Source organism: Falco biarmicus, chromosome 6 (assembly GCF_023638135.1).
Source record: "Falco biarmicus isolate bFalBia1 chromosome 6, bFalBia1.pri, whole genome shotgun sequence".
Lineage (NCBI taxonomy): Eukaryota > Metazoa > Chordata > Aves > Falconiformes > Falconidae > Falco > Falco biarmicus.
The window spans coordinates 34,663,122-34,689,008 of record NC_079293.1 but is presented as its reverse complement, the minus strand read 5'-3'; the positions used below and the strand labels follow the sequence as shown (position 1 = coordinate 34,689,008).

The 25,887-nt window shown below is 42.1% G+C and overlaps 1 protein-coding gene across 2 annotated transcripts in view; it reads left to right on the top strand.

The window, feature by feature from the left end:
* Positions 1-25,887, top strand: part of HS1BP3 (HCLS1 binding protein 3) — a 54,094-nt gene that overhangs the window by 1,740 nt on the left and 26,467 nt on the right. For both annotated transcript variants that reach the window (XM_056343604.1, XM_056343605.1), the window contains exons 2-4: positions 3,596-3,761; positions 12,888-13,095; positions 15,392-15,602. In XM_056343604.1, the coding sequence (XP_056199579.1) occupies positions 3,596-3,761; positions 12,888-13,095; positions 15,392-15,602 (585 nt within the window). The remainder of the gene's footprint in view (positions 1-3,595; positions 3,762-12,887; positions 13,096-15,391; positions 15,603-25,887) is intronic.

The window sequence follows — 25,887 nt, the reverse complement described above, 5'->3', positions numbered from 1 at the left end:
GATAGGGCTGGCTTTTATCAGGACAGAAAGTGCAGAGTCTGCTCTCCTGGCTACACAGACACTGGAATAAAGTTTCTGTCGTCACAGCACTTGTAGCTCTTTGCTTTGCTTGCAATGGCTGCTTTCCCCCCTTTCCCATCTTGGACTTTCAGCACAGAAAGCAGATTAATTAAAGTACAAAGCCTCTACATTGTATGCAAATAAAAAGACAGGAATGAAAAGCTCTTCTGTGGCTCTTCTGTGAACTGTGGAAACTGCTCTGTTCAGCTGACCTTTATATAATTTTTCCTTCCTCTGTCCTGTGCCAACCCTGCATGATCTGATTATGCAAGCACAGTGATATTGGCATGAATGGTCTTGTATTCAGGTGAAGTAATTCATGTTAGGGAAGTTAACCATGTGCCCAAGCCTCCCCTGAACAATCTGCATTGTAGACAAAAGTGTAACTGAGAGATACACAAGTCAGGTTTCAATAAGGAATAGAAGCAATAAACGTGTATGCCATTTAAACAGCCAGCTTTCTCCTTTTGCTTCTTTTTTCAAAGCTACTACTGTAAAAATAATTGTGTTTGATGTGAAAAATGCAAAGAAACTATTCTCTGACTTGGGATTTGTAGGTGCTGCTTCTGTTTTAGTAACAATAACACTGTCAAATTAATTAAAACCCTGGGACTGCTGATTTTGAAACTAAGACATTACAAGGGCTAGTGTGCACTTTGGCTATTAGGCTGTATCTGTCTCAGCCTCCCTGTTGATTTCTGTTAGTTTAGAATCGTGTTTTAAAAACTACACAATCCTGTTGCTATGGAAAGGATAATAGGGGTAGGTTTCCTGTAAGAGCTGAAAATGAAAGTGATCACAAAGCCTAAAGCAAACAAACAAAATGTAGCCATTCCCTCTAATCGCTTTCCATTACAGTCGTTTTAGCTCAGACTTTGAACAGCTTTAAAGGAAGAACCCTGGGTGTAGTTAAGGTACTTACTACATGACATTTTTAGAACTCTTTGATGCAGCAACTCTTTTAACAGTGAAGTTGTGGTTGTGCCATCTCAGAACATCTGTTCATGGTTGGTATTTTGAGCTAAGTTAAGGCCATTCAGGAAGGATGGTTTACTGGTGGTTTTTCCTTTTATTTACATCAGAGGTGAAAAGCAGGTTAATTTGTCATTTGTACTCCGTGGCTGTGTTAACAGAAGTCAGTCTCTCATGAGTACCATCTGACAGACCTTTTTGCTGTCATAGCTGCAGTCACAACTTCTGAGTGACTACGCATCTGGAGAGCATTTCCTCTGCTGCAGGTATATTCTAAAAAAACCCAGATCCAACTCATTTTATTGGCAGGTGTCCTCTGAGTTAGCATTTTGGCTGCCACTAAAGGAGACAACACTCCAGATAATGACTATTACTTACAGGTTTGACAGGCTGCTGTGTGAAAGCCAGGCACCTATGTATTTATACATAAGCACTATTGATTCTGTGTTTAGAGCCCAACAGCATGTAACTGAGAACAAAATTTTGTCTGATAGTGTAAAGTCAAGTCCTTAACTGGCAGAAAATGAGAACAGAATCAGAGCAAACAGATGGCAGTCGGGTACCTAGTATAAAATCTTGGCAACAGTAGAGCTCTTGTTAAATCCATAATGTTTTAAACATGGCTTGCAAATAGGATTGGGTACAAGTTGGGCCTGTGCCCTTGTATGTTGCTATCCAATTTATAAAGAACTGTTGAGGTGCTCTCTTTAAAAAGTTTTTATTCAGTTTTGCATTGGAGATACAGAGGTTGCCTTCTTGGGAAAACTCAAGTTTCAAAAGAACTAGTCAAGTTTTGACATGAGAGGAGTCTTTTGAAACTTTATTTGAAACTAGATTGTTTAAATGTCTTTAAAGTGTATTTTAAGTTTGTACACCTCATGTATCCTTAGGCAAAATGGCATCTGTGTTAATATATCTAAATTTCCTAAAGAGGCAAGAATGCTGCTAGACACCTCTGCAATCTACAGGAAGTCCAGGGAAGATGGGACGTGACATTAGCCATACGGCTAGGATTAAAAAAGAAAAGAAAAAAAGGCAGAAAAAATGTTCAATGAAAATAAAATTGTGGTTTTTTTCTTAAACAGTCCCTTCTGATTTCGTTAAAAAACACTTATGCACGCATAGGAAGGATGCACTCAAAGATAAGTTCAGAGAGTATTCAATGCTCTGGATGATAAACTTCTTTCTGATTCTGGCAGAACACTTGATTCCAGTGACAGCAGTAGTGAGTGTGCTGTGGCTTGGCGTAGGGCTAGCTTTGGGGAAACAGTCACTGTGGTTTCCAATCTACTGAGACAGACTTTATTTCATTAGATGTACAGTTCTCTTGTGCCCCAGCAGCAACTGCTCAGTCTTGCTCTTGATGTGCGAGGACTATAATATGATCTTGGCATTCCTGTTGCAAAAATGTCATAAATAATTGTTGCATGGGCATCCAGGGGGGAGGTGACACCACGGTTCAGCGGATCTGAAGCTGGCAGGAGAAGAAAATGCATTGAGTGAACTGCAGCAACAGCTCCCTTGTTGCATTTTCCTCCAAGAGGAACCATGGGTGGTTCTGACTGTTGGCAACTCTCAGAGGTTAATGCTGTGATTCTTTGTCTACTTTAACTCATTACGCAAGGACAAGTGGCTTTGTTTCCACTGGGATCTTCTATGGGAAGGCTGAGATACTTTAGCTAGTGTACCCTTTCTGCTATTTGCCAACAAGACTATCAATCAGACAGTCAAAACCAGAAGGCAGTTCAAAGAGATCGTGTACTCCTTTAACTTGGTTAGTCCTGGTAGGTGTTTGTCTAATTTTCTTCAAGGACTTCCACAGATGGAAACTGTGTGGTTGGCACAGCAGTCTGCTTCAGCACTTCTCTTTGTTTCAGGCTTTAGTCTAGTTCCCTGGTTGGCTCTTAACAAACCTCAGGTTGTCCCTGCTCTCCAGCAGGCTCCTTCTTCCTTTTGTGGCCTTTTTCAGCTGTTGTCTCTGCCACTCCTGGGTTTGTCCTAAGAAAAGGAGATGTGGACAGGGCTTGACATGAATTCTAGTGAGCGGACCCTTGCTTCACAATAAACTTTAATGAGAGGTCATGAGATCTTCTCATCTGCCCTGCTAGGTAGGACAGCACCTTCAAATCCTGTGAGTGAAGTCCTGTTCTGAATGAATCCACATCTGTTCCTAGAAATGCTATGTTCCTGGCATTTTGTCTGCAGTGGCCAGTGGCAGATGCTTTGGGATAGAATATAGCAGGGGTCCTCAACCCCCCCCACCTCCCCCCCCACCAGGGGTTGAGGGGGGAAACCAAGCAGCCGCAGATGGCTGCCTGCCACTTCATCCATGCGCCGGACCCCTGTTTAAAAAATTTGAGGACCCCTGGAATACAGGAAGCAGGCCATGTCCAAATTTGTATTGTTGCAGAGTAGGAGCAGTGCTGGGGTAGGATCGTCTGGTGTCCTGTTGAAATATTAGTCTTCACATTGACTTTCTCAAGATTTCAATTGGATCCTAGGAGAGGGTCAGTTAAAAGTCTTTGTGCCAGTGCCTGAACTCTGCATGTATTTTCTTCCCTAGGCAAATTCAGAATACGCACACGGGGCTGGATTTGTCAGTGCCAGAATACCGGGAAATCCGGGGGAAGATGATGTCTGGCCATGTAGAGTATCACATTGTTGTTGTTACCCGACTGGCTGCCTTCAAATCAGCAAAGCACAAGCCTGAAGATGTAGTTCAGTTTATGGTAAGTGTTTAATCAGTGCTGTGTCAATGATAACTTTTTTAATGAGCTTCGATTAACTATTTTGGTCCTGGTGTAGCAGATACTTTGTCATCACAGCCTCCCTGGGTCAAGGTCCTTGGTAGGACAACACAGTCTGTACCATTTCTGCAATAGAAGTATTATACATATGTTAATTGAACTTTTTATTCCAGGAGCTTAAAACAGCAATGACTCTGGTTGCCTTTAAGGCATTTTGCATTACAGGTCAACAAATAGAAATTAATTAAGCTTTTTATAAGTCTTGCTACAAAATTAGTTTCTCTGATAGGCGTATCAGCACTGGGACTTGGTGCATAAACATGAAATAAATATATAATAGTCTACGTGAATGGAGAAAGAATCATGTGAGGCAATAACAGGAATTAACCTGGCAGTAGGGTTATCCTTGACCTATTAGCCTTGACATGGCTTTTAAAATCCTTAGAATGAGAGTTTTACAAGGAAGTGTCCATATAAAACATTATTGAGTTGAATTGTCTTTTTCACGATACCTGCAGAGTAAAGGTTTCGAAACATAGCACATGAGATTCATTTCACCTGTTTTAAAGTCACCTATAGCATGTGCATTACCACTTAAGCTGTCTCACCTGGGACTGCCTATTGAGTCGATGGAAAAACACGCATTTAGGGTACATTTAATTTGATCTGTTTTAGCTGTCTGCTGAACTGCTCCCAAGAAGTGCGTTTCTCTGCCGATTGACTATAAAGGGACTCTAAGGGGAGGTACCCTGTTGCACGCTATGGACATCTGCTCTTTTTTTGATGTTTTGAGGATAACTGTAATGTCAGTGATGTGAGTGTGTGGTTACCTGCTAGACCATTAGCCCTAGTGTAAGTCACACTCCATAGAAGGTAGCTCACAAATGGATATTTACAGTCTGATTTGCAGATAAAGCCACATCTGTCAGTGTTGTGAAGAGGTGCATGGTGAGGAGATCTCACACATTTATTGCACTCCTAATGCTATATATAACTTCATGGTAAAAGCAGCAATGCTGGTGTAAGAGTCTGTTCTGTTCTCCCTTTTTGTCCCTGACTGCTTGTTCTCGCTCCTGCAGTGTTTCCTTCTGTGTGTCAGTGCCATGTGGCTGTTCTGTGATGTCAGCTGAGGAACTGGTCCTGGCTAAAAAATGGGTGTTTGGGGAGTTGTTATTTGTTATTCAGTACTAATTTACACATGTTTCTTGAGCCTGTGAGTTGCACAGCCCCATTAAAGTTTGTTTAGGACAGGGGAAGGGCCAGACAGGCAGATAAGGGAAGGGGATGTAGAATTGCTTTTTTTGTCTGCAGCAATGCCTGCTTGTATTATGTGATATTTCCATGCAGCTCTGTTCAAGAAAGAGCCTGACTAAACCTGAGGTGTTAAATGGGCTGTTGTCATCTAACATTTTGCTTCATTTAAAAAAAGTACATAAGATCAGCTTGTCTGTAATGAGGAGAAACAGAGTTCCTACTGTGGCCCGCCTGCTCGCTGAGATTGTCCATTCCTGTGTCCATTCTCTAGGAGGATCTTCAGCACTTATTTGCTCTTGTCAAGTGAAATGAACTTTTCTGATTTCTTCTCTGGTCAGAGCTCCTGACATTTCATTCTTCATAAAGAAGAAAACTGGTGTAGTCTGACAGGAGTAACATTTGTCTCATCAGATCTGGTATTTTTCACCTGACTAAGTCTGATGTATTATGTAGTTTGGTGTGTGAAAGTAATTTAAAACTATGAGCTGGGAGGTTGGAGGATGGAAGCTTTGCATCAATTCATTCTGATGAGTCTTTTCTGTATGTGTTACTGGGAGGAACAGAGGGATTCACCTGTCCTAACTTATCTCTCTGTAAGTTGGATATTTTCATCTGTCTCTCCGTGCTTTTATGGTCAATGGAGAGTAAGGGAATGAGGTGACTCATCCTCTGGGAATGCTTGTCTTCTTTAACCGTAAAGGGAAAGCATTCTACATTTTAAACAGCTGGGACAGGGGGCTTTAACTCTAGGCTAAAATACTTAATACTCAATTGAGTTGCACACAACTCACTGTTTATACCACCAGAGGTTCCCTGGGCTTTTCCATCTAGCCTTCAGAAGGTTGTGGGTCTCCTCTAGGTCCTGTGTGATACCTGCCTGCCCGGCACAAGCCCCTTGGAGACCCCAAATCATCTCAGATGGCAAGAGATGCCTGTCTTCAGGCAGAACATTCTGTCTCTATGATTAGATGTCTGCATTTGCTGTGGATTCCTAAGCTCCCATCCCAGTCAGTGCAGTACTGTTGAGAATATAGCTGAGCATCTAAAGTGGGGGGAATCCATTTTGCATAACATACATGGTACCATGTGAGAAACCTTAAGTTATCCTAGGTGTCTGCACAGGGCTAGCAGATGTGACAGAGGACATAAAGGTATTGGCAGCACCCTGGAGCAGAATGAAGTGAGATGCAGTACACCATCCAATGTACCGCTAGCTGCCTGTGTTCAGGTGAGTTCAGTTTCAGTCACATCTTCCCAAATGTAGTGACTATATCTGACTGTGATGAGAGCCGAGGAGCCTCCTGTGTGTAGGCAGTTGTCTTAACCCAGAGGCAAGTCCCAACCTTGTGCAGCCAGGTGAGGTGAGTTGCACACGTAGCGTCTGTGTTCTACTGGATGGTGTACCAGCACAAACAAGAACCATGGCCCTTCCCCAGAGAGTTTGTCAGTGCAGTGTAGGAGAAGCAGGTGGCTGGGGACCAGCAGAGAAGAATGAGGTTACATTAGGCAGCAGATCTGACACGTTGAATTTGTATCACAGGGCAGAGTGAGATGAGACATCTGAAGGAGGAGAAAGAAACAACTCTGTGCCTGTTCTGCCTTCCCAAGTATGGGAGCAGGATAGGAGAGGGAACATGTTTTTTTGCTGTTGAAATTGTCAAATTTGAGAGGTTGAAGGAAGGAGACAATGTAAGTTAGAGAAGATGGGTAGGCATGTTAGGATTTTCATTGGTTCTGGATATGTTGAACAGATTTTGGCTACCTCAGAAGCCAGGTCTGTGTTTTGAGACCTTTTGTCTTTCTTATTCCCGGTTCCCCTTTTCATGAAATACTAGCTCAACTGATTTTCCTTGTCTAGCTGTTCCACCTGCTTCCAGTTGCAGTGGCTGCTTTCCACACTCGTGCCCTAGGTGGCAGCAAGGAAACTGGCTTTGTGTGCGTTAGGCTGTGAGCAACTGCAGGCAGCGATGTGACTGAGCAGAATTTATTTCTCAAATAGCTTCCCTGTATGCCCTGGAAAAAGATGGTGAGCAAGACAGCGTCCTGCAAGTTAACTGTGATCTGTGGGCTGCGATTTAGACCACACTGGATCAAGATATGTTAAGGGCCTGTGACCAAAGCCAGGTGAACATCAAGAAGATTTCAGATCTGACCTGTGGAGTTACTAGCCTTGACTGTGGGTCTAAACAATCCAGAGTTTCCCGTTCCCCAGCCTTAATGGGACTATGCAAAATCAGTATCATAACGTTTTTAATTGAAATATTTCTGAAGCATTAACAGAAGAAGAAATTAACTTCTGTGATGACTTTCAGATCCAAATTCTTAGAAACAGGAAGGATTTTTTTAATTAAAAAAATGCCATTTGTAAAATAGGGCAAATGGGTTGCAGAACTGCTTAACCATTAGGTTATATTTGGTAACTGAAGGAAAAGTCAGCTGCATTTCTTTCAAAGATCAGAATACTCTTGCCCTATTGAAATAGTGAATTTATTTTTATCTTTGGTACTGCATCAGAGGTACTGCTGCAAAGGTGGTATTTAATTATTGCCTGACGATCTCCCATTTTCTGTGAGAAGGAAAGGCCTTTTTTTTCTTAAATGTGTTTCTTCTAGCCACACCTTACCTTTTTTAGCAATTAACTTCTCCCTTCACAGCCTTATTAAAAATCTACCCCGCCTATAGTGCCTTTTCTTTCTATCTGTGCCCAATTCAGTTGCCTCTTTTTCATAAGTTATGTTTGTTAGCCAAATTCTTTCTTTTTTAAAGCTGAACAACTAACTGCTGGTGTTTGACAAACAGCACATTTTTGGGAGGAATTTGCTATGGAACTGTCTTCCTCTCATTAAATGAGGGGGTGTAAGTATGTGGGTGTGTATTCATCTATGTTTTTATGATTGCCTGTTTGCATATGTTGGCCTTCTTTCTGTGGGCCTCAAAATCTGTGTGTTGGAGTTGCTACTTCCTGACCATACAGGTATGTTGTGAAGATAATTCCTTCACGTTATAACCTCTGTGGTGTGAGGGGGGGGGGGGAAATCCCTGCTCAGTGTAGCAATAGGTTCAACAGCCATTAAGAATTTGTTGATTAAAAAGAAATATTAGAGTGCTTGCTCTTCTACTGGGCAAAACAGATGGGGAGAACAGCATGTGATCATGTAATTAAAATCTACCATAATGCATACCCACGAGGTCACCAAGCAACATTAATTCTGGTATGGCTTGAATTAGGAGTGTACAAGTGAAGGCTTGGTTTGTGCTGTATGTGAGAAGGGATGCTTTTGATTCCTACATCCAAAGCTAGTGGTTGTTTTAAAGTACAGTGCTGCTTCATCTCAATTTTCTGCAAGTGTTAAGAAGTGGGCTTTGTGAAAACAAAGTCACCGTAGCCATATGTTTTTCAGTAAATACTATAAAATGAAGAGTGCTCTTCACTAGCATGCATTGGCTGGCCAAAGGGCTTGAGTTAGCTTTGAGATCTCCATTTTCTTGAAATCCTTGCAGTAGATATAAAGCATATGAAGTTGAGGTCAGAAATGGGGCATTAAAAAGAGCATTAAAGGGGAAGGAAACATTGAATCTCATTAATACCGAATGGGATGAAATTCTATGCACAACTGAGAGTCCCAGCCTGGTATCCTACAGGCATTCTGGTGTGTGTACTCATGTATGAGGTTCTCATGATGAAGGGAACAAGGCACATGCATGAGATTTGAGGGATTAGCAGCAAACTTCAGGCTTTTGCTTTGAACTTCCCGGTGGTTTTCCTAACCCTCTAGCTATGTTTGATCATATTCAACTTACTTATATGTTCCTGGTGAAAAAAAATATTCAACCCATCCCTGTCTCTTTTTAAGTTCTATGGTGGATATTAATTGTTACAGGCAAATAGGGTCTTGACCTGGCAAATATGCACATGCTTTGCTATATTTGCATGATTAACTCTTTTGAAGTGAAGTAGATTAAGCCTTTGATATTGTGACTTGACAGAACTCCTTGAAGTGCGTGCACTCACACTGACTTACAGGTGGTGGGTGTTTAGCTCCACAGTATTCACAGAGTTCAGTTAGAGGCATGAGGTCAAGACCTAGAGGAGTTACAGGAAGCAGAAGGAAAATATTTGAATATTAATCAGCTATGACTTTGTTTACTTAATTGATAAAATGGATTTTAAAGCCACATTTATTTTTTATCCTGACATTTTGGGCCATAGAATCCATCAACTATTTTCAAAGGCTTGTGAATGGTAACCAGAAAAAGCAAGATTTAATTTTGTTACATGCTGATATGCCGTTCTCCTGGAAAACTGTCAGAGGACATCAAGTTAAAAGTGTCCGAAATTGTCACAGCAGAGCACTGCTTTCTGACTGGAGAGGTGTGAGAATGCTCTGTGATGCTGGGGCCTCAACCTGAGAAAATACACTCTGCAAGACTTGGCTGGTGCTTTGTAAGGCCCCTGCATGGCCTCTGTGCTGCTGCATCCAGCTCTGGTTTCCCTGGCACAAGAAAGATGTGGACCTGTTGAAGCAAGTCTAGAGGGGGCCGTGAAGATGATCAGAGGGCTGGAGCACCTCTCCTGTAAAGACAGACTGAGAGAGTTGAGGTTGTTCATCCTGGAGAAGAGAAGGCTCAGGGGAGACCTTACAGCAGCCTTTTAATATATAAAGTGGGATTATAAGAAAGGTGGGGAGAGAGTTTTTACCAGGGCCTGTAGTGACAGGACAAGGGCCAACAGTTTGAAACTGAAAGAACGTAAATTTAGATTAGATATAATGAAGAAATTTTTTTATAGTGAGGGAGGTGGACAGTGGAACAACTTGCCCAGCGAACTGGATGCCCCATCCCTGTAAGTGTTCAAGGCCAGGTTGAAAGGGGTTTGAGCAACCTGATTTAATGAAGGGTGTCCCTGCCCATGGGAGGGGGGTGGATCTTCAGAGTTTTTTTCCAACCCAAACCATTCTGTGATTCTAAATATATCAGTCTGACGTTGTTGGATTCAGCCAGTCTGTCTTCTGCATTTCCCGCACAAGGACCAGGGTAAAGATAGCAGTAGTGTTGAGCGGAGATGTAGAGGAGCCAGAAGCAGCCAGGGGTTGAGGCAGAGGGACAGCAGGCGAAGAGCCTCAGCGGACAGGGCCTTGCAGAGGCCAGCATTGGGCTTAGGTAGGTGGGGAATGGTTTAGGCTGGAGGTTTAACATCTTGCCTGTGTGGTAGGTTATCCCAGCAGAGGGCATCCCCGCACTGCTGGATATGAGCTTGCATGGTGTGCCGCAGGTGTGGGGTAGCTGTTGGTGTGCTTTGGGTGCAGCCTTACCGCACTCTCTGCGCTGTATCATGTGTTACGGTCGTGGTGGTGTTCAAAGCCCACGCAGATTCACAAAGGCTCAATTAGCGATAGGATGCGAGGGTGTGCGTTCACTTTATGTTCAATGGTGTAATTAGACATAAATTGAGATTTAGGAATAATTTACAGCGTCTGATAGAGGAGGAATAAAAATTAAGCAGAGATAGGAGTAAGTTTGTGTCTCTCAGTTCAGCGTTACTTTTTGGGTATTTTAAAGCTGTTTTGGCATAGTCTTGTTTGGCTGCTGACTTGTAATACTTTAAGACATCAATTTGTTGTTTATTATGAAAATTAACTAGATGTTAAACATTTTTCACAAATCAGACTTGATTTGTTTTTTCTGGGTGGAGAGTAATATTGTTCATTCTTTAAAAAAAGTACCAGTAAATTCCTCACTGCCCTTACATTTGTGTTTACACAGTGGTTTTGGGAGAGGATGTGGCATTATACCCTGTTCAGAGTGCTACTGGGACCTAGCAAACTAGAAATGTAAAACAATTCAAAAATTCCAGAGTTGCTTTCCTCTCTGGTTTTGTGGTATCTTTCAGAAGGAGGACTGCCTTATTCTGGGAAGATCTCTTTGTTGCCATCACTTTAGTGCTTGGCTGCCGAATTGTGTGTCAGATCCTGCATGCAGGGCACAGTGTTGCTCGCATTTACCTGTGCTGCTTACAGGAGACAAGTCTAAAATTCTTGTTTTTCATTCCCCTGACAACTCAGGTTTGCTTTTGTGCTTCAGATCTTTCTTGTAGGGCTGCTTACCATTTGTGACTGGACACTGAACCCACAGTGAACATTTTACAGCTGGAATGCAAATAGTTTTCAGATCAGCTTGTTTGGTTGATAATTACTGCAAAAAGCAGGGAAGCATGAAAGCGAAGGTGGTTATTACTCTTTATGCCTACATCTGATTTAGTAAGCTAGTCGAGGTGTGTCTGTAATGTCAGGACCTGTTCTCTGGTCTGGATGGCAGCTAGCACATGCTAGCTGCATCCATAGTATTAAACTTCCACACCATTTGCAGCGAGCATTAGTACCCAAGCTGGCTATTGTGTGGTCTCTGCACCAGGCTAAATCTTGGGCTGAAGAATTATCTGGAGGAGTGCTAACTGCCCAGAATCAAAATCGTGCTGGACATTGTCAGGTCCCAATAGATACTATAAGGTTCCTAATAGATACTGTCAGGTTCCAGTGCCTGGGAATATGGCTGATAGTGTTTAGTTTGCTAGTGTAGATGTGGTTTATGGATTCTGGGTTAATCTACAATTTGTTTCCCTTCTACTTCCATGCTTTTTGTTGGGTTAACTTTCTTTTTTCACTGTGTTGGTGGAAGAACTGCCTTCTTGTATCCCAAGATGCGGTGCTTTCCATCCTTTTTTATGTTGCAGTATTAATTAGGATTCACTGCACTAGAGTTCACCAATATGTGTTACAGGAGGGTAAGAGCTGGATCCTAGCAGAAGATCTGTGCCATACACACTCCTCTAGCACTAGTTTTTTGGGTTATTTTTTTAATTCTAACTCTGTATTCATCAAAACATTCATAGCTTATAGGGCCATGGAGGGCCATGGTGAATATATTGTCTGTATGATACCACAGTCACAAAACATGACAGTCCTCTCCATTGTGCCTGTAACATCACTTAGAGATAACATTTTGTTTGTGTGTGGGTTTTGTGTGTTGATTTTTTAAAGTACTGAATTCAAAACTTAGTGTGGCATAGAAGCCACACAATTTCTAACCAGCATTCCCATGGTTATTGCTTTCCGTGTAATATCTTGGGTCTTATTTCTCCTCAGGCTTCCTGTCTTTGTCTGCAGAAGGAATGACTCCATTCACTGTTGGCATCTTCCCCCTATATGGGAACCTGTAGGCCATGGCCAGGTTGTTGGTTTTTATTTTCTCGTGGAAAAACTGAATAGTTAGTGGTCAGATGAGGTCTCTGCCTTTCAATTTCTGTATTAGGTGCTCTGCAGGGCAGCAGACGTGCCAGTTTTTTAGGTGTTAACAGCCAGAAGGGCACTAAAACCCACCAGGGCTGAGAAATGGATCTTCTGGCTCAATGGTGAAAAGATTCAGGCAGCTTTCTCCATCACATAACTACCTACTTAGGCTTCTTTTCCCTCCCATCTCTCAGGGCTGGGCATTATATAAGTCATTTTTAGTGGACAAGGATTTTTGCTGTTAGAGAAAAGTATCTGGAGCAGTGACCTTCCCAGTATTTCATTAGTTGATGAGTCAGACAAATTGACACTGGGATCTGGCAGTGAACTTCAATTCCATTAGGGAGCAGATTTTAATAACAGGATTAGAAGATGAGCAACATTGTTTGGGGATTCACTGTGTAGATAACAGGCTTTTACTAGGCTATATGTAAAGCTCCTTGGTAATACATGTTTTTCCACTTCATTTTCCAGCATTAATGTTTCACAGTGCTTGAACTGCTGCTTTGCTTCTCATGTCTCCCCTGTAAAAAAAACTTCCTTACCCAGGCAGCATGTTTCATTGCAGGTTTCCAAGAAGTACAGCGAGATAGAGGAGCTTTACCAGAGACTGGCGGCACGATATCCACAAGTTTCTCTTCCACTCTTACCTAGAAAAGTTCTCTTCGTGGGAGAATCTGACATTTGTGAACGAAGAGTTATGTTCAATGATATAATGAAATTCATCTCAAAAGATGAGGATCTAGCAGCAAGTCCTGAGTTACTGGAATTTTTAGGTAACTAAAAGATGTGAGTGTACCCTCTCCCATGAATGTGATTGATAAAAGCATTATGAAGTTCTTGACTCATGTGGTCAAAAACTAGAGAGTACCAGAATAAAGGCTGCTGCTAAAAATATCCTCTTGTGCATCTACAGTGCTGCATAGTCATGTTTTGTTTGCTAGTGTTTTCCCCTTCTCTCAGTGGACACGTGCCTCATTAAGAAGACCATGCTTGCTTTGAAGGTACCGATCCCACCATCTCTGATTTCCCGTAGGCATATACCTAAGCTGTGATTCCTAGTTAGCTGTGAATTAACATGCAAGTTTCAAAGGCTGAATAATCATATATTGACAGTGGAGGGATGGACCCTAAAGGGGCAGTGCAGAGTCTCCCTAGTGATCAACTGTTCCACATTTTGTCTGGTTTTCATTCCTAATAAAATTGTTAGGCCTGTTGAAGAGGGTCCTAAAGCAATTTATTGACCCTGAGAAAGATTTGAATAAGAGACAGATTCTTTATTAGTTAAACCCATTCTCTGGGCTCTGTTTTTTTTTTTAAATTACTTTTTGTTAGCCTTATGCCCTCCTTTTGTATCCTCTTCCAGTGATTCATATAGTTCCTTTCTTATGTTCCTTGGACATAGCAGGGACTCACTGAATGAATGGAACAGATGAGCTCTCTGCTTTTAATTCAGCTGAGAGATGCTGAGCAGGGAATATTTCACTCTAGTGCTGTGCAGGATTCTCACTATAGCATTAGTTTTAATGAAGTGAAGTTGCAAGGTGCTAGCAAGACACCATGTGTGAACAGCTGATTCTGCAGAAGGGTTAAGCGTAGCCAGATTAGAAGTTCGGTGAGCCAGGCAGCTTCCTAAAGCCAAGGGGGGAAGGGGCTGGGGGGGGGGGGGGCAAAATTGCACAATATTTGGCAAAATCCTTTTGCTAATAAAGTTTTGGAGTTTTGGTTTGGTTTGGGTTTTGCCATGGTAGTGTTCTCTTTAAAGTAGACCCCTTGCACAGAGAATTCAGAATTCATGTTGATTAATCTTTGCATGCTGATTAACCTAATGATGGTGCACATGTCTACAGCTGAATTAGCCTGGACTGTCTTTTACTGTGGACAGATTGGGTGCAAGCAACGTGACCTGTTCATTGAAATCTGCCTTAGAATAATCACAGTCTCACCCTACCAAACCAGGTGGAACACAGATCCTCAAGCTAGTTGTGTATACTTTCCTTACAGGTGCTGGAGACATAGTCAATATATTCAGGGGTGTTTAGGGAGAATCAACATGGTAAGACACAGATGACTGTGGGGATAAGAGAAGCATCATCCTAACATTCACTGCTTACCCCAACCAGTATTGTCTTGCCTGTAAGGGGAGTATAAGACCACTTGCTCAATGTAGACACCCATATTTAGTCAGTGAAGACTGCCCTGGGTGATTTAGCAGATTCAAGCGTGAAAAGCTGGGTGAGAGGAGGCTGCCATGTTACTTTAACAGGATGAAACCATTAATTTTATCCATCATGGTTTTCATTAGCCTATTTTTAGGTAGTCTTATTGTTTTACATTGCTTTCCTGAACATCCAGGAACACCACAGCAAGGAATAGTTCTCTCCTCGTTCTCCTGGGCTTTACATGTTAACAAGTATGGTTAGAAGACTTGGTCAAAGTGCATGTTCCAGTCTGCTGCATTTGCTCAGCTGGATGGATCTTGCATCCTGAAGGGAGTCAGAACTTCAGGGTTCATTTTTGAAAGTAAATTGAAGAGCTGCTGAGTAAACTTTTTCATGTTGTCTGATGCTCTAATTTTAACTTAAGTGAATTAAATTAGTAACAAAAAGTGGACTTTATCTCAACATGCTATGTGAAAGTTAGCTACCTACATCTAAGCAGAGTATTTATAGCCCCTCTGTAGCCAGTGGAGAGAAATAAGGATTTCAGAAGGAAACTCCTTCGCAGAAAACTTTATTTGGATGAGATGAATCACCAGGTGGAATTTCTGTTGTTTCCATTGACTATAGAAGAAACATAAATAAGCAGATTAGACATGAGCTGCTATGTCTCAGATAAAGTTAATTTCCTCTGTCCTTATCTGCTTAACTACTTTAAATCAGTAAACAGATCAGATACATAATGACACATAGTGGATAAAAGGGACAGTCAAGAATGTTGATAGAGTTTCACAAAAGCTGATTGTGTTCTTCGTTCCCCAAACAAAACCATTAGGAACAAGGGCAAAATATTAAATAAAATATGGTTGTTACGCTGTGTACTCAGTTTTGCATTTGTTACTGTATTTTGCAGGAACAAAATCTACTAGTGCCATTGACTTCAAGGGTAAAAACATTCCTGATGAGAAGGAGAAAGAAGAAGAAAATGAAGCACTGGATTTTTTCAAAGAGGAGAAGACACCTGACTTAATCTCACAGCTTTCGTCAGTGGAAAATGCCAAAACAGGGGAGAAAAAAGAGGAGGAAGAAGAGGAAGAAGATTTAGACCCTCTTGGTATAATGAGGTATGGCTGGTGGTGCCTTCATTATTTGGGTTTTAGCCTAGTTTTCTAAACAAGTAGGGCTGTTCTATGTCACTGTCCCCTTATCCCAACATTTTATAACATTGACCACTTTCAGCTGAATTTGACTGAGGAGGAGAGGCCTCTGCAGGTCATGAAGGAGGTGCCTTAGTAGAGGGGGAGACTTTGCAGTGCCTCTTTAGTGCATTCCTCAGGAAATCCAAGTGACAGAGGGACATTGTGAATGCCTTGATAACAGTCTTGGCTACAGTAGGCACTTCACACTGCAGTGTTCCACCACAAAACATAAAGCCACCAGGGTCCATTGGATGTGCCACTATGGCGTACACTGATGTTTACAGTGTCGAAACTGCTTTCGAGCTCACTTGTGTCTAGAAGGAGGTGAAGTTATAGCAGCATAAAGACCAAAAGAGCCAATACTTCAGTCATGATGTTCACAAATAGGCTTTTCTTTCCTTCTTCCCTTATCTGAACGTGTCACATGCTAAATGCTGCTAAGGCATAAGCAATAACAGCTTGAGAAACAATAACTGAATTGAAACTTGCTGGTGTTAGTGTCTGGGTTTGCTTATCTGTCCAGTAATTTTCAGACAGTTATTTTCTTCAAGATGGAATTTCTTACTGAATTCCCAAAAATATTTTTAATGTTTTTGGAAGCAAATTTGGTTTCTCAATGGCTGGGATCATGAGTAGTGACTACTTTTTTGAGGGTGTCTCAGTCTGTATATGCCCAAGTAGGAAAGGCTTAGCTGTTCTTGATCTTCAGTATGCACCGACTGACTGAACTGAATTGTTTCAGCCACCCACAGTCACCAGCCACTACTGAACGTTCTTTGTCTTGGACTTTGACAGTGCTTTCAGAATGCTTCTTCATAGCAATAGGCAGTAACTGATAGTAACAAGCCAGAGCCCTCTCTTGATGTTTCCCAATTACCTTGAATCGTTTCCAAGGGGATCATTCACTCCAGGCTCTTAAGCCTCCCACACCAAGTTGGGTCAACTACAGTGATTAATACTGGAAGTGCCATTTGGACATTGCTCCTGCTATTATAATCATATATAATTGCTGATGTCCAGGAATCATCTTTTTTACTTGAAGTACTTAATCCTTTAGATATCACAAGAAAACTTCAAATATTATTCTTTTGACAAAGCACATGCTTAATTACTCAGTATCAAAATTATTCTTTTGTTGAAGAAGAGTTTTAAAAAGTTAAGTAACTATTTACAATGAGAAGTTTGATAAAGCAGTGCTTCCCACAAAATGGTCCTTAGCTGCTAAGTTTACAAAAGAAGCTGTCCTTTTTTGGATAGGAAAATGATCTACTGGTTTAGCAAATGCAATGTTGTATTTTCCAACTTAAAACAAGTAGAAGCTGTAAAGAACTTGCTGTGCCAAAACAAGCAAGAAGTTTGCTTTTCTGTTCTGTACAGTTTGACATAGTATTTGAAAGTCTTGATTATTTTGGTCTTTTAGTGCATTGAAGGATGACAAGATCTGGTATTTAATCCTTGTGTAGTTTATTGCTTCCATTCCTTTTGAGAACAGAATTCTTACTGGATCAGAGTAACTTCTTTTCTGTAAGAAGTTTGGTCTTCACTGGTGCAGGGCTGCAGCATGACATGTTAGGCAGTTTTTCACTCTAAACCAGTGGTTGCCTATCTATAAAAAAGATAAAATTTCCACATGTATTTATTGTTATTTTTGTAAATCTCACATGAACAGTGTCAAGGCAGAAACATGAAAGTGGAACCAAGAATCCTGTATCTGATTTTAAATTGTCTCTTATTCTCCTGTAACTCATCCTGCTTCCATGGAAGGTATTTTCAATTCACATCAATGGAGATCAGATTGCACCTAAGCATTGTATCCCAGCTTTATACCATCTAGTAGTAGGTGTCTAGGTAGGAGACCAAAGGCAGGAGCTTAGCTGTCAGTAGATGGGCGTTTCTTGGGTGACCATTTTCAGGTGTCTTCTGTGTACATTATAATGTTAGGTGCTTACAGGCTTTAAAGACAGAGCTTGCAGGCCTCACAGCTTCCGTGCCTCAGATGTGCCTGAAGTTACTTTGGGATGGGAATGAATAAAAAAGGAGCTGATGCAGGCTGGATAAATATGTTTAGTGGTAAACTGCTCCCTAATGCCTAGTAAATTCAGGTTAAAGAAAAAAAATAATCCCCTGTGAAAAACCTGTGAAAAGATGTAAAGTCAGCACTGAACCAGGCCAGTCTATTCCAAGTAGTATCAGTGGCCAGGGTGCTTTGAGCAGCAGAGCTCTGACCTAAATTGAATCATGTGTTTGGCATAATCTTACAGGGTGTTTTTTCTGGATGAGGATGAAACTGCTTCAGTAGCACAGGCCTCCATATGTTGTCAGCATGCTTCATTTGGTAACAACTTTCCCTCCTGGGCCAGAAGGCTGTGACTTGGATTTGGCCCAGCACTGCTGCTGTGCTGCTGAACCACCAGATATCCAGTTAAATATACTGGCCTTAGGGGTAAAATGCTAAACTAGGGCCTTTTTTTCTGGTTTTGTATTGCTGGTGATCATCCAGGTGGAAGCTCATAATGGTCTGGTTCCCTTTGCCTTGAGGAGACATCCCAGTTGTGCTCATTCTCTTCCTCACGTTCAAGGCTGTGTCTGAGTCGCTCCTCCATGTCTGGTGGGCATTTCCCTTGCCAATTCTGCTCTTAGCTTTTGTGGGTATAAATGATGATCTACAAACTTTGTGTTTCTCTGCTGTATTGTTTTCATGCCCAAAAGCTTTCTTTCTGTTTTAGCAGGGTGATCTTGGGCCATGTCTTGGATTCTTAACAGAAAGACTAGTTTTATTCTTGTCCAAGTCAGTGATGGTTCAAAAACTGTAATACCTATTTCTGATTAAGTTTTCTGCTTTTAACACCCCTTCTCCTTTATTTTTTTCCCCCAGGCCTGGTTCTTCCTAGAATAAAAGGTGTGCAAAAAAGGTTACATTTGTGGGGTGCAGTGTTGAAATGCATTTTGAAATATGTTTTTGAGGGGTGTACTTTCTCCTCTTCACCCTTCTTGATAGTTTGGGAGTATTGTTATTCCAGTGTATTGTCACCAGTTACTCTGCAAGTTTTCCCGGATGTTTGTAGAAATCTTCTCAGCTTTGGGCAGAATATACAGGTCCTGTAAGAATAAGCATTCTTAATACAGAGTAAGATGGTCCTTTGACATCAGCTGTGCAGCATGGAGTTAATATAGTGTACTTGCTTTTGTAGTAGTGGCACATGTCTAGCTCTATTTCATTTTTTTTGGCAGTGTACATATACAGTGACTTGTAAGTCACAAGGGCTCATAGCCAAACTATTTTTTTCAAAGTTAACATCTCCTTTTTTTTTTTTTCTTTTTTTTCTAGTAAGCCATGAGCATTAGAATATCCCTTTATTAAAATGTTTTAATTCCTTTATAAGTGGAAAATCTGATATTTTACCTCACGTTGTAGGGACAATATTAGGTGTATTGACATCTTTGTCTCTATTGTTCTCCTTAAAGTGAGTGCAATAATGCTCTTTATCACTGTTCTCTAAATCTATCTATCTCAATGTTTGCAGAGACCTATTTTTAGTGTCTACCACGGTGCTTTGACAACATACCTGGGTTTTTAGAGGTGCAGTATCTTTCAATACTGCTGTCTTTTAAAGGATTTTCCTTGTAAATCACAAAATAGTACTGTGTGGCTAGTAACAATTGCAGTCACAAATTTCTCCAACTGGAATGCCTTCAGGAATGAAAGAAGCAAGAATACTAGATCCAAAAGGGGCTAATCCTCTGAAGGAAAAGGCATGGAAGACAGCCACAAGATGGAGGAGCTATTCACCCACAGCTAGGATATCCTTGGTGATACTGCTGAAAGTTCTGCAATGGAAAGAGGTATAATTTGCCAGTGATTTGAGAGAAGATTTTGCATGGAGTGAAGAGAGCTGTGTGAAGCAGGAATTCGGAGTCAGCTCAGCTGTGTGAGGGTGCGTTGCCGAGGCTGACTGGGCAGTATCTGGCCATGTCTATACCGTTATGTTCTCCTGTCCTCCAGGTTAGATTTGCTATGTCCAGAATGCCCACTGGAAGTGGCTGCTGGCCTGTGCTGCCTCCTGGGCTGTGATTTGGGTGGTTTAGGAGAAGGCAGCTTGTCCCATGTCAGGGAAGTATCAGGGACTGTCCTAACAGCTGAATTGTTGAACTGAGCTCCTGTGTTCAGGCCCAAGGTGTGAAGGAATTACTAAAAAAAAAAAAAATAGTATGGCCCTGAGCTCCTCTGCCCACAAGGGTTAGCTTTCTGCCTGCTGCTGTGTTTGCTCCCAGTCTGCCCTAAGGGTTCTCTAGGGTCTTGCTTTCTGTAGGGAATTCAGGCAGCCAGTAGTGGATTTTTTTATTTGATCCAAGCACAATCAAGTTAGACATTTCTAGCTTTGAATCTTAAAACAATTTAAAAAACACACCACAGTAACTGAATTGGGTTTTGTCTTCTCCCTCTGTGTATAAACTATACAGTTTTATTGTTTGTAGGTTGAAGCCAAGAGCTTTAGCATCTCTCTCCTCTCTTTGTAGTTAGAACAACTGAATATAGTACTTGTGTTCAGTTTACTCCAGTAAACCTTAGACAGCAGCTGATTAAAATGACTCAGGACCAGCTCCTCTGAACAAAGCAGCAATAATTTTGCAAAAGGAGAGCAACTGCTTCATGGGTTAAAGCATGTAGCAGCCCTTTCAGTGCATGCATTTCTTCAGCTGCAATTTTCTGAGGTAATATTTTGTTCACCAGCTTGGGAGAACCCACCTTTTCCTGTGCTTCCCTTTCCTGTCTTCATCAGCCCTCTACAGCCCTTGCAGGAGCCTCTCCTCCACACATGATTCCCTCCCTTCCGTCCTTTTTCCTTTGCTTCCGTGAGTCTTTCAGTGATAGCTATCTTCCCTCAGACCTAGGTTTTTCCTGGCAAACTGCACAGAGCCCAGTGCTGGGTATTCCCCAGGCAAGAGTTTTTCTGTCTCCTCTTGGGTCCTGGAGAGTTTCTGTCTCCACTCTCTTCCTTTACTATTGTTCAGAGGATTTTCCCTCATGGCTTCTCCTCATCTAAATTTGTACTTTTTCAGAGAAATAAAGACACATGGGTAGGGGGAAGCTTTGCATCTGTTGTGTTTAAATGCAGATACAGCTGAGACCTGACAATACTTAGGAAGGGATGGGGCTGGTGAGGGCTGGCCTTTTGGGAGCCTGCTGCTGGAAGTTTTTAAAAGCCTTGTAGCAAGTTGTTGCTGAGGTCAAGCTCAACCACTCCTGGTGCCAGAGGTTTGCTGTTGCTGGGTTTAGTTGGTAAGGAGATTATTAAAGGACTCAGGGCCTTTTCTGGCTGCAGATGAAATGGCCGATGGCTTTGAGCAACAGCTTGGCAGGGAACGAGCAGCCAGGCAGCCAGCCGTGGCTTTGCCAGAGCCCCCCAGAGTCAGGCTGGCTGCAGGAGGAGGTAGGTTGGCGCACAAGCCAGCAGTTGTTTCTGGGTTGCATCCTACTTCATGTTTCCCAGCCCCTTAACAGCAGCCAGGCTAGAGTTTGTCTCCTGAGCTGTTCATTTCAGTGCTCCCTTTCCCTTTCCCTTTCCCTTTCCCCTTCCCTTCTGTGGCAAAAGAACCTAGGATGGCCTCAGCCTTTTGTTTTTAGGGGAAAAAATGAATGGCAACGTTGGTTTGATCTTGCTTCCTCTGCCAGAAACCTTGGGCTGCCGAGAATGGCTGACAAAGAGGCAGAAATTGGTTTCAGGGGAGTTCTGCAGTTAGCATCTTTCCAAGTGGTTTTATTGATGGAGTGCCCTGAGCTGTAATAGGTGAGGGCAGTGTGCTTGCCAGTGGATTTTCACCTCCAAGGAAGAAAATTTCTGCAGGCTAGAACAGTGTCGTGGCACAGCTGCTGTCGCCTGGACAAATTGTCTGAAACAAACTTGTGAAAATGTATGTTCAGTTGCTGTGCCTTCTGGTCCTTGGTTGGCAGGGTTGTACTTCTGCTGCTCCTCAGGCATCCTCCTACTCCTTAGCCACTCATAAATTCACAACTGCCTTTTGATCTAGCCAGGTACATGGATGACTTCCCCTCTGAACACAGTAGTATTCATATACAGTAGAAACACTTGTCTGTCTGTCCTGATCAGCTGAGAGGGAGTGTCAAAACATCGAAGAAGAGAGAAGATATAGGTTATTTTTTCTTTAATGAAATTCAGATAGTTTAAACAATGAACAAGAAGAGAAAGAGGGAGCCTTGTTTTCCTAGTAAGTGTCTGTATCTGTGCTCACAGCTGTGAAGCCTTTGGAGATTTAAACAGGCAGATCTTTTATTTTTCGTCAGTCATTGAGTCACAAGCTTAGCTTGCAAGGCATGCTCGACCGTCACTTTGCCAAGTGACACAAGTATTTGTTGCAATTCCAGTCCAGCTGCTGTCAAATTGGCAACTTGCAAAATCCCAGTAAACAACCCTGCTCGTCTTCTACTGAAACATTTCTGACAGCTGAAATTTTCCCAAAAGCCAAGGATATAGATTGGTATACTTCCCCATCAAAGAGAGGAAAAAGAAGAAAAAGCAGCAAAAGGTGTGTATTACCTGTCCAGTTAAAGGAAAAGCCTCACTTACGTTTCATAAACTTGTCTGCTCTTGACCCATTTTACGGGCAACTTTATAGCCTCTCCTTGGAGGTGTTTTAACTGAGTTGCTAGTGAGTAAAGCAGGATGGCAGGCATGCTCTCCTTCATCCTTCCTGAGGAAATTCAGTCCCTCCAGTTTGTCTGTGCTGAACTTTTTTTTTATGTTTATAGGTGCTTTGTGTTGTTTTCCCATGCAGTGGGCTTTCCTTTCTCTTCTACTTCCAATCCCATCTCCTGAGCACAGCTTCCCACATGTTTCTTTACTGCAAATTTTGCTGTGCCCCCACGGATGGAAGGTTGAGGGTGGTAGGAAGAAAGCAATGGAAAATGAAACCATACTGAATCTCACAGAATTGTCCGTATACATTCTGTTTTGTGTGTTGAGTAGAAGAAACATATTCTCTTGGAATATGTTTTCCTTGGGAGAACTCTTCCAAGGCCTGTGTGGCTCCAAGTAGTGGAACTGAGAACCTTTTCTAGCTGTACTTTCCAACCAGTGGAATCAAGCTGGGTGTGTGAAGGACTCAGTCCTGCTCTCTCATTACTGTTCTGTGGTAGTGCTAACTGAATGTAAGTGTGCTTAGGAGAACTGAGATTTTCTGGTACTCCTGGGCTTGTAGTTGGCATATGTTACTAAGCACACCTTCAGGAGCGTGTATTTAACAGGTGATTGCAAAAGCCCTGCTGCTATGTCCACTTCTGGCTATCAGAACTGTACCTTGGGAGCCACTCAGACTGTCAGAGAGATTTGGAGAGGAGTGGGTGCGTAACTGACAGATCTAAAGTTGGCTACTCTGTCTATTCTTTTATTGTGGAAATAGTCACTTCCCTGACCTAAGGAAAAGTTCTGAGAGCCCTCCCCCATGCCAGCATTGTCCTTATCTGCATTCATATTTCCTGGTCTAGTGTAGTTTTGGTCCCATAAGATTACGCAGTCATTATTTCCCCAGTTTTTATGTTGCATGTTGAAGCAATTGCTTAGTTAAACTTCAGTGGTGAGTTTCTGTCATGGCTGGCCTGAGAGATTCCAGTACATACACAGCTGGAACACAAGGACCCTTTGGGAAGGAGTTTAAGTAATTATTTTAATGTGCTTCATTTTCTTTCTGATTGGAACACTGAATATACTTTAATGGGTCTTATAAATAGTAAATTTCTGTTTATACCATCGTCCTAAACCCTAAGGACTGCAAATAACTCTATAGTCTGGGTAGTGTTACAGCTGTGTATTGCCATCCAGCAGTGTTTCCAAGCAGAACACAAATGTAACTACACCTGGGGTAAAATGCAGCAAGGACTTAATAGCTTACTGCAACACTTCATTGCAGCATCAGACAGTAAGTGAAGAACCTGTAGTTCAACTGCAAATGCAGGGGGAGTTGCACCGATGTAAATACTCAACTTGGAATTTGACCAGCTTGCTGAAGTAGATAGGTCTGCTTTTAAGAAAGATGTCACAGGATTTTTAACAGGCCTGGTTCCTTGTTTACAATGTATTAAAGCAATAAAGCTTACACTTTTCTGTATATAGAAGAATTGTGGAGCCACGTAATGTCAGGGAACTGGAATGAAATATCATTGCCACTAGCTGGCACCAGCTCTCAAATAATTCCCACAGTCCTCTGAATGAACTCTCAGCTTTTGATTTTCCCATCCTGTTTAACAGCAATGTGCGGTCATTTGTAGCAGTGCAGCACTGAGCAGTGATGAAGGCGTGCAGAAGCTGCCATGAGCTATTCTGTAGGCGTATTAAGCAAGTCCTTGCATAACTGAGACAGGTTCGTAGGAAGCAGGAGATCCTTTAGAGAGTGTACAGGATAAATTTACAACTACACAGAATCAAAAGTGTCTTTTTTTTTTTTACTTCTGCTTTGGAAGAGGATTGAACATGATGTAATTGGGCAGATTTAAACATGTTTTGTTTCACAGACTTTACAATAGTGGGATGACTCAAGTCAATTAGAATAAAAAAGCATTACCTCATCGATTAGCCTGCTCCTTCCACCAAGGCACGGGAAATCTTTAATCGACAGATGCGGGGAGCTGCTTGTAGATGAGACAGACTGCTAATGAGGGATGGATTCAGAGCTGCCCCATTGCTTTTCTGTTCACCAAGTATAACAGAATTGTTTGACATAGAAGAAGCTGTCTATGGAGTGAATGTGTGCTTGGTTTAAATAGAGGTGGGAGACTTTTCCTTTCATCTGATGCTGTCAAGTTCCTAATTCAGCAGACTTAATAAAACCATTGTTCTCTTTTCCCCATGGATCTGCTGCAGAAATTTCTGTCTTGGTTTCAAAGGATCAAAGAACTGGCTTTTGGAAAACCATTTTTGGAAGCGATCTGTAAAACTTTGCCCAAAATGCATGAATTAGCAGTTGTAACTATGGGCTGGTACTAAACACACCTGGGGATCACATCTCTTGCCACTGCCCTTTGCAGCAGTTGGCCAGATCTGGGATCATCTGAAGTGCCAGTGAAAGGAGAAATGTTTTTTAGGACAGATACACATCTGGGATTCAGTAGCTCTTCGTTTTGTACTTTAATTTCTCAGGTCACATCACAGTACTTAAAAGTTAGATCTCTCCATTATCCCTTTGGTAAAAGGAATAAAACTGATTTTAGAGGTCTGCTTGGGGAAAAGTCTCCCTTTTTACAGAAACGTGGCATTCAGATTGTTGTTAATGACAATTGTCATTGAAATGAAAGAACTGCTTTCTGTTACGTTCCATAAATTTTGGGTAAGACTTGAAACCTTTCCTTCCATATTGCCTGAGATGCTCAGTCATGTCTGGATCATACGGGGGAGTACAATTTATCATCACAGTGAAATATGCAGCTGTGGTAGGTGGTTTGACTGTGGCTAAACTAGTAAATAAAAGCAGACAGGAACTGTTCTTACTCTGTGCCAACTAGCATGAAGTAGCTTCTGTCCACAGCTAAATCCTTCCGCTCCCCAGAGCAAGGTGGCCACATCCAAAACAGGAAGGACCCTGAGCTTGTGCTGATCCCTGAACTATGTCCAGGCATCATTCGGGAAAGCAATAATTAGAATAATTAGCCTGGGCCAAATTCATGCCAGGGAGCATGCTACAAACTCACAAGACAGATGCTGTGTACCATTGTCTCAGCCCAAGCCCTGACCATGTTATCTGCTAGTATAGATGTTGGCTTTATTTACAGGGCAACTTGAAGAAGGTGCACATTTGGGAGTCAGGATTGGAGCCACTGGGGCCCTGTAACAAGGCTTTTCTTGGTGCGGGTGGTGCTGAGCATATGCCTTGGCACTTAAGGATGCTCTGTGATCATAAAACACCAAGGACGTTTTGCAGCAAGTATGTAGCTGGCTGCTGTGGTTCCTATCAGCTAGGACTCTTTTTTTTGGTGATGGTGGGCACAGCTCAGGAGCTAGCCTAGGACTGCAGGGGTGCAGCCAGCTTGTTCTGACGTATAACAGAGTTCAGTTGTGTGGGTGTGAACCATGGTGTGTCATTTATCTAGGAAAAGGTCTTTGACTTGGGGTTTTGCTAGTATAGGCTATTTTCTGAGGTCTCATCTCTGAACCATGATTTTCTGTAATAACTGCTACTTATTTGGCACAATACACAAACT